Source organism: Cyrtonyx montezumae, unplaced genomic scaffold, assembly GCF_038088225.1.
Source record: "Cyrtonyx montezumae isolate F1298 unplaced genomic scaffold, pur_monq_1.0 scaffold_0, whole genome shotgun sequence".
NCBI lineage: Eukaryota > Metazoa > Chordata > Aves > Galliformes > Odontophoridae > Cyrtonyx > Cyrtonyx montezumae.
The window spans coordinates 19,873,393-19,892,575 of NW_027071824.1; the positions used below are offsets into that span (position 1 = coordinate 19,873,393).

The 19,183-nt window shown below is 41.3% G+C and overlaps 2 protein-coding genes across 6 annotated transcripts in view; one reads left to right on the top strand and one right to left on the bottom strand.

Moving 5' to 3' along the window:
• Positions 1-12,320, bottom strand: part of SPAST (spastin) — a 32,871-nt gene extending 20,551 nt beyond the window's left edge. Inside the window, exons 1-4 of one of the 5 annotated variants that reach the window (XM_065729491.1) lie at positions 11,858-12,320; positions 8,116-8,199; positions 6,827-6,910; positions 1,818-1,913 (exon numbers count right to left, since the gene is read on the bottom strand). In XM_065729491.1, the coding sequence (XP_065585563.1) occupies positions 1,818-1,913; positions 6,827-6,910; positions 8,116-8,199; positions 11,858-12,263 (670 nt within the window). In that variant the 5' untranslated portion in view covers positions 12,264-12,320. Of the gene's footprint in view, positions 1-1,817; positions 1,914-6,826; positions 6,911-8,115; positions 8,203-11,857 lie in introns of all 5 variants that reach the window. The other 4 variants (XM_065729482.1, XM_065729508.1, XM_065729500.1 and 1 more) reach the window with 4 other exon arrangements.
• A 2,368-nt stretch (positions 12,321-14,688) lies between these two features.
• Positions 14,689-18,755, top strand: DPY30 (dpy-30 histone methyltransferase complex regulatory subunit). The gene is made up of 4 exons (XM_065729529.1): positions 14,689-14,761; positions 14,847-14,894; positions 15,864-16,006; positions 18,454-18,755. The coding sequence occupies exons 1-4, from the start codon at positions 14,726-14,728 to the stop codon at positions 18,524-18,526; spliced, it is 300 nt and encodes a 99-aa protein (XP_065585601.1). The 5' UTR covers positions 14,689-14,725; the 3' UTR covers positions 18,527-18,755.
• The last annotated feature ends 428 nt before the right edge of the window (positions 18,756-19,183 follow it).

The window sequence follows — 19,183 nt, forward strand, 5'->3', positions numbered from 1 at the left end:
GTACCTAACCATTTCAGTGGCCTACTCTTTCCTCCTTCTGTTTCATCACAGCTGATACAGAATTGAGTAAATGCAAGTTTCCCTGTCAGTGGAATTCTGTCAGGAGGCCTTGGCTGCACCCATCTGACACAGGCTGTGCTGTGCCACTGACACAGCCAGCAGCTTTGGAGAAATGGGAAGGGAATATTTTCAAACAGTGGAAGAGAAACAGAACAAATCCAAAAGAACACAAAAAATGCCTCAGAGGTCATCACTCTTCACAGCTGCTTCTCTGCTGCTTCCAGAACAGTTTTGAACAAGCAGTTCACTCACCCAACTTCCACAAATCATCATAAGTATGACCCCATATGGGTAAGTTCACTAATACCACTTTCCATAAGTTTACCAACAATGACTGCTACAGAACAACAATTCTGCTACAGAAGTTTCTGTAAAGAAAGACAACTGCCACAGAATGGGAAAAATGTTTCATCTCCAGTAGGTACCACAGCTGCTGTACCAACACATTCAAGTAACTGAAGTAAGTCTTAACAGAAAAGAAAGTTCAGACTAACCTTCTCCTTCCCCTATTCTCAGATGTTGACAAAAAGGTATAAAAAAAACAGAAGGAATGAGTTTTAAGAAAAAGCTGTTCATACTGAATCAAATGGAATGTCCTATCAACTCTCATACATATATACACATGTATGCATTTGTTCATTCAACCTTCTGCCAGTTAGGTAAAAATACAAGATATGTACCAGATCTAAATGATTAAATTCAATTAAAGTAACCAAAGAGCCATTTTTACTAAATCTTTTTGACAAATGCCATTTATGAAAAATACTACATAACCACAATCTAGAAGTGCCAAACAAAACATAGTTTCACTAATTTAACTCCTCGTATATCAGAACGAACAAAAACAAGCTGGAAAAACGACTTCAGAACCAGAAATGGAATGCAGAAGTACAATAAAAAGCACATGGTTTACTATAAGGTTCAAGTTTACTCTAAAACCTGAATACTGCTCTCTACTCTAGTAGAGAAGCCTTGTGAATTCTATTGCTTCTTAGCTCACTAGTTTACTTTAACCTCATTATGGTCTACTATATAAATTTCCATTTGAGATCATGATTATGACAGTAGCTTACTGCTGGCTTAAAACATTCCTTGAAAACAATACACAAACCACACAGGAACTGTACTTGTACACAAATAGCTACTTGCTTCTGAGAGTTTAGCATTCCTAGTGCAGTCTTCCAGCAAAAGATAAAACCATCCTTCTACGACAACAAAAACAAAAAACATTGTCCCCTCCTCTCTCCCCCTCCCCACCTTGCATATAGCTTTTCCAGATTAAAAATCCCTGATGTTTTAAGGAACTTAATGCAAATATTTAATATATAAAAATTATACATTCATTCTTAATATATCCCAACACAAGAGCTGCTCACATAAGTACAATACATAAACTACATTTATTTTTGGCACTTTCTAAACAGGAGTAATTCCATTAGGTACATAACATCAAAAAATATTTTCTGAAATGCAGTCTTCATAAGTAGTTTTGGATTCTAATACTTGATTTAATGAAGAGGATGCAAGGACAGTTATTTTAAGACAGAATTGCATACTACAAAACAAAACAATGCTGTCACAGACATTGAAAGACTGGAACGTATTTATATAGTCCTTAAAGACAGATATATGAAACAGGTTTTTAAAAAGGTTTGTGGGGCCAGAACATAGCATTGCATATTTTTCCCTTGTAACATACCAGAAACTGAATGAAAAACATCCCCTGAATAGTTAGGTGCTGGTAAAGCCAAACCCACCTGACTGGAGATGTCCATTGCGGCATGCCAGGTTAGTACTGTCATTATAGACCTCCATTTGCGGCTTGGAAATTTGCAAATCTGCCTGCAGCTTCTCTACATAGTAGAAAGAGGGAGAGGGAGGAAAAGGAACAAAATAAACAAAAAAAAAAACAAAAATGAACCAAGAAAACTCATATATGTTGAGCACATAAATGTCAACTTCAGCTTTGTTATTTTCAATATAGGGTTAAAAATAAAAGGAGTATTTCTATCTATTCTGCACAGTTAGCAAGCTAGCAAGAAAATGCTGTCAGTTGAATACAGGACTGAAAACTGCTTAAAAACTAGGCATTTCTGGCTGAGTTCATTAAAGCAGTCTTCCCAGTTTAGTGATTGCAGTTACTTGCCAAAAGCTGCGGTCAGGATTAATTTAATTTTATCTACTAAGATTTGTGCTGATAACTCATTTCTGCAAGTCCTCCCCAAGGCCTTACTTCTGACCAACTGCAAGGAGTCTTCAATTTTCTGCATTTTGAATGTTTTGCTGAATCAGTAACATTCACCTACATTTTACAGAAACTTCACTGATTCAAGGAAAACGCCACATAGCTATCATTAAGATGTCTTTCATGATTTCTATTTAGAATTATAGTTGCCCTGAAAGTAAGACAAAATTGCCATGCAAGCTCGTTCTCTAAGAGTACTAACTTCAGAAACATCTGAATACAAGATTTATAAGATTAAAGATTAAGGAGAAAGAAATGAACTCTCAGCCATGATAAACTAGCCAAAGCACAAATCGAAGAGGTGTAAGGCTACAACCTACACAAATCAAGAATTAAGTCTCATGATCATTCATTCAGTGTGGCTCACCAATACTGCTTTTACCGCTGCCCTTACTTTGCAGCCCCTTCACAAGCTCTCCCACCTTTATTCTGCACCCAACTCTGCCCCTTCTTGTAAAAGCAACCAACCATCAGTGAGGTTGCACGGCAGACATCACTAAGAAGCTGCAGGAAGATAGGCAGTCAAGCAGAGGAGAGAGGTCCTCCAGCAACATAGAAGAACTTAACACAAAGGAAGCTGAATTCTACTGAAAACACTCAAGCTGGATAGAGGGAGAATCACCATTCAGAGCTTGCAGATCACATAATCAATAAGCAAAATCACTTCCTTCATTTCACTTCATCTATTACAGTTCTTTTTCGGTCTTTCCACTTCTCTACTTCTTTGGTCTGCACAGTCACTTACATTTCACCTTCCCCAGGAAGTATCTTTACACCCAACAGCTTTAAAGTGTTAATATCCATTGAATAATATCCAAACTGAACGAGATGTATTTTAGAGTGAAAACTAAGAAACACAGGTGATGGTGAAAATCTAAAGTTCTAATTAGTATAGGCACACAGTTCATTTTGTTGCAAGCTGAAAGCATTGAAGAGTTGGGTAGAATAAAACCAAGAATGCTGGTTGCACAAGAACAACTGCAAACCAGCACATGCTTTGAAACTTCATTTCCATGAAAAGACCTCTGAGTATGACTGACTGTAAACACAGTGGGCGCAGCACTATTGAAGGAGAAACCAGAATAGCCTACTCCCTTCCTCTTGATTCAGCCTAAGTGGAAGTACATAGAAGAAGTCTGGGAAACAAAGTTAGTACTCAAAGTGTTGATAAAATACTAGATAATCAGTTAAGTCTTGGATAACATTTCTCAACTTTACGAAACTTCCAGTGAGTAAATATAAAACCAACTGGCTTGGGCAGGAACTTGGGAAGTGCTATTTGCTTTGGTACTACAGTTTGAGACTGGGGTTTCAGCATACTTGTCAATGGGTGCAATTTCAGAACAACTCCACGTCTTCAGGAGCTCCAGAACTGCACCAACAACCAAGCAACGCAACTACTCTCCACCTTCAATTCACACAATTCCTCCCAGCATGTTACATACTAAAATCCAATTTGAATAAAACACAACATAATGCAAACGTATCATTTTTCTTCAGAGATAGTATAGCTGCAGAGCCCTCCAGAATAAAGAAAGAAAGAAATCAAGCATAATGATACTATGCTGGCATAAACGTAGCAAATAAAACACCACTGCAGCTGTCCTTTTATCTATGTAATGTTCAAACTAGTATCTTCTTTTACTGGAAATCAATCACATAACAAGCCCAAAGCAACAGCATCATCACCTCCAAGAAAGCAGAGTTGCCACAAAAGGTGTCCATTAAAGTTCATGTCCACACCTGGCCAGAACAATTACCAGATAGGAGATTGACGAAAGGTATTTAAATTATGTGCCATATACATCTTCCAACCAAAACAGAAACACAGAATCATCAAAGTTGAAAAAGACCTACAGGATCATCCTGTCCAACTGTCACATAACCACAGAATCAGAGTTGCTCAGGTTGGATCTGCACGTAGTACACAGAAATGCACTTGTGCAGACAACAATCTGTCCCCAAACAGAAAATCTCTCCAAAACTGGGGAATATATATTCTCAGAAAACACTTCCAGCATTAGAATTGACTATTGCAGTGCCAGACATTGCAGTTACACACTTCTAGCAACAGAAAAAAATGACAAGTTTTATATACCGATGTAACCATCTGTTAAAAGTATTGAATATAATGATTCTAACATGAGTGATCAACCATCCAAGGGAGATCAAGTCTATGAAGGTTATCCACTCAGCAACTGCACAGCTATCATCCCCTAAACCACAGGGCACCAAATCCCCACCAAAAATGGGGCATCTACCAATGCCAAATGGTCGAATTTGAAAGCCCCCTGACTGGCAGTCCAGTGGCAATAGTGAGTTCTGCTGTATGAGAGACTGAGCCACCTTGAGATTCTCCAAAGCTTTGAACAGAATTCAATGCAGCAATTTACACTCCAGATGCAACAGAGATCAAAACAGTTAAGTAGCTACATCCCTTGGTCAAACACTGAAAGACCAACATCACCATCAGCAGTGTCACACAACTTCAACTCTTACTGATGAACCAACACTTTGAAAGGCAAACACTGAGTACTTCTAAGTGACAGTTATAACTCAAACTCAATTTTCCCTTTCTATATATTACCAATATATTGAATAAAATTTCAGTTTACCAATCTGCATTTGCATCTTTGCCTATCAAACAGAACAAAATAATTGATTTTTTTGTCTACTTTAGGCTTGTTTTATCTTTCTAGTTAATGCAATAAAGTATCCTTCAAAAATAGAGAAAACCCCCAAGGGCAAGAGAAAAAAAGTTTACTCCTTGATCTTCCAGGTTGGATTCACTGACAAATCACCTCATTGAATTCTAACAGCTTCAACAGTCTCAGGTTTAGTGTAGCTGCAAAAGCATTTACAAGCCACCAGAAAACTTCCAGATATCTGTTACTAAAAGTAACAAGTTACGTTTAAAATCACACAAGCAATTCAACTCTACATCACCTCAAATTTCTACCAAGCCCATGTAAAATGACACATAATTGAAAAAAAAAGCTTTAAAATACTTGAAAGTAGGTTAGATGTTATAACAAATATTCCTCAAACAGATTCATAATAATGAACCTTGTAGGGATGCAACTCAACTGGAAAATCTCCCAAAACAACTTTGCTTTCACAGAGGGCAAATGATTTCACTTGCTCCTTCTTAAGCTTTGCTCTCACAAACATTGTTGGACGCAGATTTAGGTTCCTGTTCAGCTTGCACTAAGCTGAACTAAGTACTAAGATTATAATAATTAAAAAAAAAACATACTTGACACCAACCTATGCAGTAAACACTATTTTACCTCTTTACCTTTCAACCTGCACTCTGAATGAAGAATAAATATGTGATCACAAATTATGGTAGTGAAGATAAAGATACTTGACCTTACCCAAGTACAAGAAAAACTCAACAAAATAACACAGCCACTTTCCTGGACGTATTAAGGTTCTACAGATGAAAACCTACAGCAAAGCAAAGCTGGAACCTTGGCTACATGTTCCCTCCATATTCTGAGAAAAAGGGATAGAAGACACCAGGAATACAAGGAGAACAAAAAGGATTCACTTTCTTGTGGCTGCCATAACATACCTGCCAGTCACCACTTACAACCAGAAAGTATAAGCAGAAGAAAGAGCATTAGTTTTTCCTAGCTGCTCTACGTGCTTGTAGGAGAGAAAGTTAAATAGAACTTGAAACACCACAGTGCAAGATGAAAGCCATGGACATGCAAGTTAAACTCAAGTACATTTGTTAGTTCTCCCTAAAAGAACGAGAACCTTACTTCCACACTTTACTGACTGAACACATTTCCAAAATTCTCAGGTTGGAGGATACACTAAAAAAAGCTGAGGATTTGTAGGCTGAGGGGAAGAATTTTGCCTTTTTATCACACACAATGAGATGCCATTTCCACCCCCCCCCCCATGTTTACTCTGACAGTTAAGTGCTTGTATAAGCCACTCAACTTTAATAAAGCCAAAAATGTGCAATATTATCCTTCCAAAAAGGAAGTCATCTTACCTACTAGACTTAAAATAGATCACTGCTAGATAAAGCTTACAAAAATCAGTATTTCACATGCTCATGGTCTTCATAATACTGAAGAATTATTATCATAGTACATACCAATAATCAGATTTTTGTGACAGCAAAATTTCAGGAAAAAGAAACTGCAGTTACAGAAGGTGCACTAATCTCTCATGATCAGCAACATATCATGAGTTTTACTACAGTTCTGATACAGAAATCCTAAACCAACTTCAACATCAGTAACATTTCCCCAGTTTACAAGTTCCAAACGCTGAGCTATAAAGACCTCTCGGAAACTTTTACACCTGTTTTTAAGGCAGGAAATTTCAAAACCCAACAACACTGAGAAATATTACTTATGCTCAGTTAAAAAAAAATAAGTTAGGAGATCCTACAGATAACGACTCCTTCCCTATAAATATCACAAAGACATTTTAGAAAAACGGTTTACATTCAGTTGTACAAATGAGAAACTTTCCAAAGTCATGAATTTTAACTGGTACCTAAAAGCTGCAAGCGATCCTTGGCCATTGCCAAATTTGTCATCATTTTAGACTGCAGACGTCGAGCCCGTTCACACTGATCACCTTACAAAGAAAAGTCAATGTTAAAACTTGGCAAATTACTTTTTTAAACTGCTAAAACACTGACATCCAGCCATCCCTCTTCTTCCTCCCACTCCTTAGCTACCCCCTCAACTAAGAAATGTCACAAAAAGTAATGAAGCTTCCTATCGAATCAAGATTTTAAAGCTTGTTGCTACAATGTTTTATCATACTGTTCATAGAGAGGTGGAAATCTATGCTCTTACATCTCACACTGACCTACTACACCCTCCTTCCCACTATGTTTTTTCTAAATAGCAATCAAATAAAACAGGTTTTTAAAAAGCTTGAAAAGTGACTGAGAGTCAATTCAAAATAATCCACTATGACTATATGAAGAAGTTTAAACTCAGTTGACTGTGTCCCTTTACATTTCAAAAGGCCCAGAGTTACAGATACGTACATTACTACTACTTTAAAATAACATCTGTTCAAGGTGAACTTTTATTTTTTAAAAACTATGCCATTTAGGCTGAATCAGATGCCAATGATGGTATTGCCAAACATCAGCATATACAGTTCACAAACATTTCTGAACACATCTGAAGAACAAACCTGCAGTCTGCTAAAGCAGCCCCAAAGGTTTTGTTTGTTTTTGAACTACTCTGAGGACAGAGATCCTTAGTAAACCCTTTGCTACAACTATTTATCTGTGTTACAAATGGGCTTCTATGCTACATCTCAAAGTGTTTCCATATACACAGACAGCTTATATCCTTTGTTGGAAGTGCTCAGATACTTTGGCATAAGATATCCTGAAACAAAATTTTAGACTAATCCAAATCAGTAGGGCTTTCACTGATTTTTCCCCTTGCTTATACTGAAAAGATTATAAAATTCTGAACAAGTGAGAACACAAACTAATTCATGATTGTCAGCTTTGGCAAACCAAATCAAAACTCATAAAGGAAATGCCAAAATATTAAGAAATTGAGTATTTTACTCACAACTTTTTCTTTAAAATAAACTGGCTATTTTTTCATATCTGGAGCAAGAGTTTAGTAACAGACCAGAACATTAAGGCGGAACAGAGAAATGGACTGGTGCTCACCCACAGCTTAAACAAGAATGAGAAATAGCAAACCATTCCTAGCACATACCACATTTAGCAATTATATCCCATTTTGAGGAAGCCATAAACCAGTACAGAACAGTAAAACAAATCATCAAACTCAAAACTGGCTTACCTTGACCAACAACTAAGACAGCTATTCCTCTTTCCAGTTCTTCAATTCCTTTCTTATACCATTCAACAGCTTGTTCCTTTTGTCCTGCTTAAAAAGTAAGTTGAACCCATTATTTTATGTAACAGATTAAAGTTCAGGAATGCTTCCATATAACACTGCATAAAACAAGTAAAATTAAGATTTATTTGAACAAAATTCTAGGAAACATTTAAAGGGACACCATCAACTCGATATCTACTTGATTCCAAATGAGCTTCTCTATTAACAACAGGTATTACACCAGCCTCAAATCACTTCTGCCTGTTTCAGAAAATACCTCATCCACCTCAAAGAGATTGCTTCTCTTGGGCAGCAGGAGTGGGAGGAGAAAGGAAAAAAAACTAACCTACACACATTTACTACAGAAAGGGTGGGACATGGGTTTTTTTCCTTCTGAAACACCAATTCAAGACGTGCATGTTAATCTCCCAGGGATACCTAACACCAACGTAACATCAGAAGTATTGAAATTCAAGAACAGTGATGAGTCTGAGGTACTACCCACATGATATGAGATACTTCTGCTGGTTCAGTTTTGCACAGAGCAGCTCATTTGCCATGGGTATATCTGTTTTTTCACTCTATCACTAAATTGCTGTATTGCAGGTGTATGCTCTTGAAAAGAACAAGCGTACCAGCAGTGTCCTAGATGGAAGTCACAGCAAATACAGCCATCAGCATGCCTACACCTTGCCTGTATTATCTGGCACGATGAAAACAAATGATCTACTGAAAAATACTCTGATCTATGTAATCCCTCCCTTCGTATAGATATTCTGCAGTCAAAAGCTATCATGCTGAATAGTGACAGATGCTTTTTCAAGTTAGCCTTAAGTTATTGCACTTAATGCGCTGATGAGAACTAAGAAGCTCCTAGTGCTAGAAGAACAAAAAATAACTAGAATGAATTCTTCAGACATTACCTTGGTTTCCAGAAGAGATAACAAAAGTATTCACAAATGCCAGTTATCAGTGACTGTACTGCTCCTTTATTCAAACCCTTCTGTAACTTTAGTCCCATTTGTATTTTCCACAAAATTTCAGCGCCAGTAAAATATTTCAGTACATTTCTATAGAAAAATCTTAAGATGATTCTCTCTCCCTGCCCAGATAAAAACTCTTTTATTGACTTTCAGTAGGTTTTCCTGTGCAGCTAATGCCATACTTTGCCCCTCTTAACAACACAAAGTGCAGAAGCAGCACCTTCCTAAAGCTGTCTTCATTGTGCACCTTGGGAATCATTTAATTTCTGCTCTTTCTTCTCCAGACTTTGGTACCCTGGCAGTTAAGGAAAGCTATCAAAGCTAACATCTCCCCTGCAGTCTTTTTTCTTTACATCTTTCCTTCTCGCCTACAGAAATAGTGTCAACTGCAGTGTAAGTTTAAAGCTGCTTAAAGCCATTAGAAAAGAAACATGAAGCGATTCCTGCCACCCCTGCTATTGCAAGAGTCACTCTGCTCCTTTGAAGAGCAGTCCTAGGTGTGCCAAGCACATTGTTAGATCCCACCTGCACCTCCTAAAAGAAAGAAATTCTGAAAGCAGAGCGCCAACCCAGCTGCTTGCAAGGGCTGCACTGCTCCCACACAGAACCACTTACACATTCCTAGGGCCTAAGGCATGAGGAAAGCCACACTCCTCAGAAGTCACTGATTTCCTGCACCGGGATAGAGATAGTGTTCTTCACAGCAGCCTGTGTGCTGCTGTGTTTTGATCTGTGACTGAAGTGTTGATAAGACACTTCTGTTTTGACTGTTGCTGAGCGGCACTTGCACAGCCTTAAAAATTTCTTCTGCTCACTCCACTCCCCCACAAGAAGGCTGGGATGCACATGGAACACAACAATTGACTCAAACTGGACAAAGAAATACCACACGTCATGTAACATCACACTTAGAAATGAAAACCTAGGTAGATGAGGAATAGGGCAGGTGTATGTGTGGAGGTGCTAAGGGAGTGCCTTTCTGCCATGTGTTCCCCTGCTCCTCTCCCTCACTCTTTGTACTGTCTGCCCACTAATTCTCACTTCTACTCCTCCTGTTCTCTACCCACCCCTCTCTGCTGGCTGATAGCCACCACATGTCTTTGAGGTGGGGCTGCCAAGAGAAATACAGGGCACTGAGCTGGAGATTGAAAATACCAAAACATTAACACTAATTTCCCAATAACATACAAGCATAAAAGCTACCAGAGGTCTACCATAATTACTGAGCTTCCAGAACAAGAACGCCACATAACTGACACAAAATTCACTAATCCAGAAATTCTACCCATTCCATGTACTAGACCTAACACACTGTTTTTATTACAGTTACAAAAAGCTATTCAAAAAGCTATAATACAAAAAGCTAGAAATTAGAAGGTATACACATACAACAGTAGTATGATCAAACCAGATGAGCAGATAATCAATCTGTGTATTAAAGCAAAACGAGCTATTTCTCGGTAACATAATGCTCTTGTGATTGATTGCGGTATTGCTGCAAAGATTGTTTTTTTTACTAAATATACATCTTGTGCAACTCAGTCAAATAAACTCTAAGAATGTCTATATAGCCAGCCCATGACAAATCAAAATCTGCAGAATCCCCCTCCCAACCACCAAGCCACCTGTTCCACAGCTGCGCCTTATATCTGCAATTCAGCCTTGGCCGCAGCACAGAGCTCCCTACATTTGTTCTGAGCTGACCTCAATGCACACACAGTGCTTCCCTCTCCCTAGAGCTTACTGCCACTCCCAAACCCTCAGTGCAGCCGGAGGCTGACCGCAAGGGTTTCAGTGTTACTGTTTCTCTAGGATGATCCACTGATACCCACCCCAAAGGGCAGAGCAAGGTCTGCAGACACTCCCTGAGGATTTTAGAACATGTACACCACACCCATAGGGCTGCCTCTGGGTGCTGACAGTTCTGCTGTTCTATTTAGGCCAAACATTCAGCCTGGAGAAGCAAAGACTTGCTGGAGACCTGACAGAAGGTGACTTTCTAGTATTGATAGGAGCTTATTAAGCAGGAGAGAAATCAACTTTTTCAAGGGAGAGATAGGGGTAGGTTGAGGAAAAATGGCCAGAAATCAAAAGGGGAGATTTAGGTTAGGTGTCAGAGGGAAAACCTTTACTCAGAGAGCAATGGTACACAGGCACAGCTGCTCAAAGAAGCTGTGGGTGCCCCATCCCTGGAGGCGGTCAAGGCTGAGTTGGATAGGGCCCTGGACAGTCTGAGCTGGTGGGTGGCAGCCCTGCCCACAGCAGTGGGTTGGGGCTGGGTGGGCTTTGAGGTCCCTTCCAACCCAAACCATCCTGTGATTCTGTTATTCATGTAGAATAATCAAAACACGAGTAGAACTGTGGTTTGGTCAGGTTGCTTTATCCTTCTGGTCAAAACCAAGCATGAAAGACAGGTGCATCACCCTCACTCCTGCATTCACTCCCCTGAAGCCTGTCTACCAGACCCCGTGCGAGAAGTGCTTTTTACCAGAGCAAGAAATAACAGCGGAACAGCAGCTGCCCAAGCACGAGCCTTCTCCCAGCGACTCCGAGCGGGCCGCTTATGTTCCTTGAAGACTCACTCTCAACATGCCCACCGCTCCTCCAGGGCTGGGTGTGCGGGTAAAAGCCAGCTCCACCCGCACACCCAGGCGTTAGCTGCCTCACCCACAGGCCGTAATTAAAGGCACGGGGCCGCCCCGAGCCGCAGCCCCCGCTACCTCTCTCGTCCTCGTCGATGCGCAGCGCCATGGAGATGCACTCGAAGGCCCGCTTGTGGCATGCCCGCACCCGCTCGGCCGCCCCGCCGGGCTCGGGCGAGTCGCCGGCCCTGCTGCCCTTGGAGGCCATGAGCGCGCCGCGGGAGAGGCGCTCGCAGAGCCAGGCGACCAGCAGCCCGAGCTGGAAGGCGACGAAGCGGAGCAGGGCGAAGGCGGCGAACAGCGGGTACGAGAAGTAGTACAGGTTCCGCTTGTGCGGGGACGCCGCTGCCGCCGCTACCGCCCCCGCCGGCGGCGCGGGGGGAGCCGGCCCGGGCGGCGCGGGGGGAGAGGCCCCGGCGGCGGGGGCCGCGGAGCTGGAGCCGGCTGAGCCCTTCTTCTTCCCTCTGCCTCCCGGAGAATTCATTCACCGCCGTCGCCATATCCCGCTGCCAACGACTGACAACAACCGGCCATGGCGGCGGCGACGCCCCTTTCGCTCGGCCCCGGGGGAGGAGCGCCGACAGCGGCCCGCCGCAGAGCTCCCGTCGCCGCTATTGTGGAGGCGCCGCCGCCGCAGCGACAATAGGAGGCGGGGACGGCGCCGCGGGGCGCCTACACTTCCCGGCGGGCGGAGGGCGGGGCGGGCACGACGCGCTCGGCGCAGCGCAACGGGAGACGCAGGCCGGCCGCGATGCACGCTGGGAAATGTAGTCCCGGGGAGGCTGGACATGGACGTGCACGGATAAGTCACGCTGCGAATCGACCCCAACGCCTTCCGCTCATCACAAGAACGAGTGCCCCGCTGGCCCGGTCGCTGTTATCCATTATTTAGCAACTGCAGTATTTACTTCCTGATGGGACGTTCCCGCTGAGGCGGATCCCCCAGCTGTTGAGCACCTATGCTACCTCAAGTCCTCCAAGCGCTTCGTACCCAGGGCAGCCAACATCACCACGTTCTGCTCGGATGTCTGCTCCTGCCGCATGCGGTGCCATCGCACATCCTTTCCTCTGCGCTCCAACCTTTTCCCTCCCGCACCTTACACAAATACAGTACTGAGGGGCAGTGACTCTGCGTCACCACAGACCATCTGTCTCCTCACAGCAGCGCTGTATGCAGTAATCTACACCATCCCCACAGTATAGAAATACATGAAAAATGAATGGATTCAGTGCATCAGCTTCCCCAGTTTATAGCAAAGAACTGGGAAGGGTGAAATTAAGAGGACACACAAAAATTGAAATAACCGCTGTCCCACATTATCTTCATTTCCTGAAATATTATCAAGCTACATGTATTCATTGTTTGCTTACGCCACAGACAGATATTTTTAGAAAAGAAATTTGCCCCTGGTAATGTGTGCTATTTTTTGTTTGGTTGTTGTTTTTATGTTTTTGTTTGTTTTTTTAATAAACGAGAGTGGTTTTAGTTTTAACAAGATTATTAGTTTTATTAATATCTAAAATACACAATGAACATGTACAATAACATATCTAACAAAATAGATATTCACGATCTAGAATTATTATTCGATGGAAACAGCAAACATACCAGTGCCCAAAAAATGCAGTAATGTTCATTAAGTACTTTTCTTCTTTGTTATGAAAGACAACGTGATTAACAGCCTAGTAAAAAATCACTTCTTACACTGTTAAGTTGAATATTCATTGAACTGTTCATTCACAAGCTGAATTACCCCCCCAAAAAATTATCAGATTTGAAATACCAACAAGCTTTGAGAAACTTCAAGCAGCATTAGAATTACATAGCATGCAAAGATGCCACGTGACAGGCTACCCATGTCCTGTCTCAATATATTATTCATCTATTATGCACAGCATCAAACCATTCCTGTACAAAATAATAGGATTAATTATTAATAAACTGAAGGATAGCTTGAATGGCAGGAAGAAGAGCTTGTGGACAGCGAGCCTCCGACAATGATGATGACTCAGCCTCTTCAGCTGCTATTAAAAACACTGAGAATGTAAACTCTGTAAGGCATGACTTCCTTGAGGCAATTTAGCATTACACACCAGTAAATAATGCACCTGTCTGGGGGATCATTTTTTAAACCAAGGCACAGTTTGAGAAGCAGACCTGTCAGAAACTGAAGGAAAGCGATAATACTCCGTGTGAGGACCTAAAAATCTCAGCTCGTTGTTATGACTGTTAAATATTTCACTCATCTGTGAGTCGGTTTAATTGCCTCCCTTTCTATTTAAAGCTGGCTCTAATATTCAGTGGACCTATCCAGGAAATACTTTAATTGGAAATCTGCCGTAAAATTGTTGTGGGATTTTTTTCGTTGTTTTTTTTTTTTTCAATAAAAACTTCAGACCAAAGAATGTAGCCAACCCAAATGAGAGCAACGGGGGTCCTGCCAGCTGGCCGAGACGATCCATCTATGCCGGCACAGTCGCTAATAACACCAAGCTCGGCTCCAAGCGACATCACCACCGTCAGCGCTGGAACTGCGGCCGCTCTTCCGCCTCCCCCCGCACAGACGCCGCGGTTGGGCGGGGCTTCGTTCTGCGCAGGCGCGGGTTGTTTGGGCACGGCGGCGGCAGCAGCGCGACTGTTTCATTTACGCCCAAAGAGTTTACGACACGTCTCTCGGCGGCTGCGGTTGCGGTTGCTACGGGCGGGCTGTGCGTGCCCGGCGCTCTCCTTCCCCGCCGCGAGCAGCGTGCAGCGGGGCCTGCGCGGGTGAGAGCGGTGCGGGGCGGCAGCACGGGGAGGAGGGCCCCGGGGTGCTGGGGCTGTGAAGCGGGCATGCGAGCGGAACGGGGAAGGGAAAGGAAACCGCTCGGTGTCAGCCTGCTGACCGGTTTGTGTTGGCGATTTCCAGGGTTCCTGTGCATCCGGCGAATCCCACCTTGGAAGCCATGGAGGCAGAACAGATCATGGAGGGACAGCCACAGGTACGGCGAGGAGCGTTATCTGCGCGTTGTGATACGTGTGTAAATAAGCGTTTGAGCGTTGCTGACCGTGTGGTTCGTATTGCAGGTTCCAGAAAATCCTCATTCCGAGTATGGGCTCACTGAAAACGTGGAGGTAATGCAGACCTCACTGCTTTAAATCGTGGCAGGGCTCCCAGTCTTTATCGTGGGGAAGAAGGTTAAATGTTGAGTCTGGGCTTAATAACTGGTGCTCCCAAAAAAGTGAGTTGGGAACTGCACCAACAGATTGATTTGTTACTCAGTGTGTTGTTTCATGTTGCTTCTGTGGTAGAACACCACTAAAATAAGTAATGAATTGTTCTGCTGAGATTCTTTGAGGTGTATCCTGTGATGATTATCTGTGCTAATAAACAGGTCATGCTGCTAAAAGGCAGGCTGGCTTTCATTACAGGGAGGAGAATAGGTGGAGTTGATGGTATTTCTTTAAAAGTATCAGAGGGAGGGATCTTTTAATATCCTTGTAAATGGGAACATGGGATCACAGTAATCCTAGCTAGCTGTAATTACTTATGCTGATAGAGTAGACACAGTCCAGACTGCCTCTGGTCCATGTTAGATTAATAACTCTGTGTTGTTTGTTTACTGCTGTTCATGAGCTTTCATATCCCTCCACTCTAAGCTGATACTGTATGCTAAGGCTTTGCAGAAACTTCTCAAGCATCCATAGTGACCAAATGCCCTGAAAACTGCCTCCAGTAGTTTCAAGATGTTTCAGGCACCTGGAACCATTTTGTGCATCTTTTCTTAAAGAATCCTGTGCTTTGCTGTGGTCTTAAAATGTTTAGCTTTGAATCTCTTTTATGTTGGAAGTGCAATGCAGACATGCAGGAACCATTAAGCTGGGCCTGCTCATGTTAAATTTTGAGCTTCCTAAGATTGTTTTCTCAGAACAGAAAATCCTCTGGTTTAAACTTGTCCAAGATAAAAATGTGCATTAACTTTTCTTAAAAGATGTAAAGAAGTTTTTTTCAGTGAGCTTGCAGAGAAACAAGTACTTTATTTGCACGCGTACTTCAAAGTAAATCTGACTGCTGTTACCAATATTTGTTCACTTTTCCTTCAGAGGATAGTGGAAAATGAGAAGTTAAATGCAGAGAAAACATCAAAGCAGAAGGTAGATCTTCAGTCATTACCCACACGTGCCTACTTGGATCAGACTGTTGTACCTATCTTGCTACAGGGACTTGCAGTTCTCGCAAAAGAGAGGTAAGATACTGAAATGTTCCTTTTGTCCTTAGGAAGAAGATAGGTCTCAAACTTGGGTGGTATGTCACCTTTTTGATCTCACAGACCAGATATGGTGTTAGCTTGAGAGATGGAAGCAACTCATTACAACATGTTCGTAAAATACTGTGACAGAACGTAGCAGGATGTGTTCCTCACTTAGCTGCGTGTGGCAAGGTTAAAGTTATTTAATGAATTTATTGGCTCACAGTGAGGTTTGCTACTGCAAAGTGTTTGGAACAAAAAAGTATTTTTCATTCTATCTCATAATTTGCCTTTAAAAACAAGGGAAGTTGTTCTAATTTTGAACCAAAGTTCTGCTTGCCATTCAAAAGGAAGAAACAAATGCAAATCAGGCTTGATGTATTTTTTCCTAAGAGATTTAGAATACTTTCTAATGGATGAGGCCGACCCTGCAGTATTAACGCAGTAATACAACAAAGGGTAATTCATCCTTTGAGTAAAGACTGTTCTGTCAGGGTGCCTCAGATCTCTTATCAGGCAACACAGAAGCATATTCTCAAACAATAACAAAGTAGTTCACCTTATCCAAATGAATTTCTATCTCAGCTATTGGTGAGTCACACTGCTTATAAACCATTTCTCAGTTTTGTTGAAATAACATTATCAGAAGCTGATATGGATGAATGACCTCACTGTACCTATAGCCAGAACAACCATCAGCAGTGCCTTAACCTCAGAAGGAATTGTGAATTTGAACTGAATTGTACAAGTTGCTAGCGAAGCAAAAGAGCATGTAGTAAGGCACACCCTGCCCCTGAGGCAGCACCCTGCCCCTGAGGCAGCACCCTGATCTTCATCTCCCATCAGTGGAAGTTCTGCTGCAGACTGAATGTCGTTTAGGGAGGGATCAGCACAGTTTAGGTCTCTTGGTGTTAACTGAAGGAGTCAACAAACACATGTAAACATGAATCCAGATGACAGAGTGTGTTTAAATCTCCTTAAGGCTTCTGTCAGTCTCTCACTAAGGGCTGTTAAAAAGAATGAAGTTGCTGTGGGGCAAAAAGAAAAGTGTTTATATGGGAGGAACTGGTTAGATGCAGAGTGGAAGTAAACAGTGAATTTCTATGCTGAACAAAGCTTGACACTATAATCATGGAAAGGATCGTTAGTAACAATTTAAAAAAGTGAATGGCAGGTTGTTAGTGATGCTGGGTTTTACAGAATAGCTTGAGTTTTTGGTTTTTTACTTTTTTTTTTATTTGATCAATTTGTAAATAATAGCACATGAACTTCATAAGCTGACCATCACCCTCACAAAAAATGTCTTTTGAATAAATTAAGATTTGGAATGCTAGGACTTAAAAATTGAAGGGGTGCAAAAACAATGGCACTATTTAAACCTTTAATGTTTTTGTATTTTGAATGTTTTGTGTAATTCCAATTCCCCTGTATTCTGGTACAATGTTAAAAAGTAGAAAAAGGAGTGACAAGATGGTTGTAAGTATGGAATGCCATCTGTGCAGGGTGTGACTGAATAGATGGTGCTGCAACCTGAGCAACAATATATTAGGAATCTGTTAAATCATGGATAGCAAGGAGATGATGGATTGGAACGGATTGCATTTTCTCTCTCTTCTGATACAGTAATGAAATTAAGCTAGCAGGTTGCAAATTTGTAATTGGCAAAAGAGTATCTTTGTAGTTGGGGTTGAGAACATTAGCACTTTATTTGGGCTCAAGGGACATCTCTGGTCAGTGTTGTAGAGGAATCTTCTTTTTGTTGTTCATAGCAATATTGGCTCATCGCTATCACCTTTGGTTTAACCCAAAGTGGTGTAAGTAAGCTTATCATTTGTTTTGAGACAGAATACAGAGAAAGGGGAATTAAAAAAGTAATTCTGCAAAGTATGGCCAGTGAGCAAAAGTTTCATGGCCTGAAATTTTTGTTGCTTCATTTAGAAATAAATAGTGGTTGCCCGAAACCACACAAACACATGTAATACACAAATGACACAATCTTTGAAGAAAAAGAAGCAAGAACTGAGAAACTTGTTATTTGATGCAGTATGAATTAAAAACAAATCAATAAATGCATACAACTTACAGTGAGGTATGTATGGTATTTATGCTTAAAGTGTATACCCTAATTCTAGATTATGTAACTGTCTCAGCAATTTAATAACGTGGAACTAATGGTGACTAGGTTTCCTTATTTAAAACTTACTGACTAGATGTAAACTGGGAACTTAGTGAGTTTGTCTAGGTAGGTAGTTGTCCCCAAGGCAGTGCTTCCAAGTGTTTGACAGGAGTTACATTGCTTTGCAGAGAATCACAGAATTATAGGGGTTGGAAGGGACCTCTAGAGATCGTTAGGTCGAACCCCCAAGTCGGGGGCCATCAGTTCTTCACGTACCCAGTTTCATATAGCAAAAAGTAATTGCTTTTGATTTACTTTTTCTTTACAGGCCGCCAAATCCCATTGAATTTCTAGCAGCGTATCTTTTAAAAAACAAGTCACAATTTGAGGACCGAAATTAAGTCCATTCTAATGAGGACAGTTTGGCTGCTAGACTGAAATGCTCATTTGTCGCAATCTGTTTTCTGCTGTAAAAATCCTTTGGAACCGCAGTATTGTCTCTCTTTATCGCACAGTATGCTTTACCTTTTGAGTTATTTAATAAAGAACACTTTACATTTTATTTGTTCATTTGTTTTAAACTAGCTAGACAGAGACTTTCAAAATAAAATACTGGAACTGCACTATTGGATGAAAGGCTGAATAATTCATCTGTAAGCATGAAACAAAGGGATATAACTTATTTTGGCAATCACACTGGTCATAATGTCTGTAACTTGATTTGCTTTTTCACCCTTCCTGTGCAGGTTATCTAAACACAGTGCAAATTAAGAGTAGTTAGAATTTATTTTGAGGATGGATTGATTAAGTAGAAGAGAACTTAATTGAGAATACTGGGTAGTTTTCAGTTTAAAACATAATTAGGTTCACCTGCAGACAGTGCTCTAACACTTCAGATGCTTTCATTAATGGTGTGCTGTTAAGAATTTGATGTTGATCTCTTGTGGCTGGTGTGCTAGATTTAGCTGATAGAAAGTTTGAAGGGGCTTAACAGTCTTGTAACTGTACTGCTGATCCTAGTTGGTGCACTCTGTCAAGCGTAATTTTGATCTAACTCA

Bases quoted from the DNA above. Each gene is read 5' to 3' on its own strand.
- DPY30 (XM_065729529.1), top strand. From the start codon at position 14,726: ATGGAGGCAGAACAGATCATGGAGGGACAGCCACAG. The intron at 14,762-14,846 runs GTACGGCGAGGA...TTCGTATTGCAG, and splicing joins TCATGGAGGGACAGCCACAG to GTTCCAGAAAATCCTCATTC. The intron at 16,007-18,453 runs GTAAGATACTGA...TTTTCTTTACAG, and splicing joins GCAGTTCTCGCAAAAGAGAG to GCCGCCAAATCCCATTGAAT.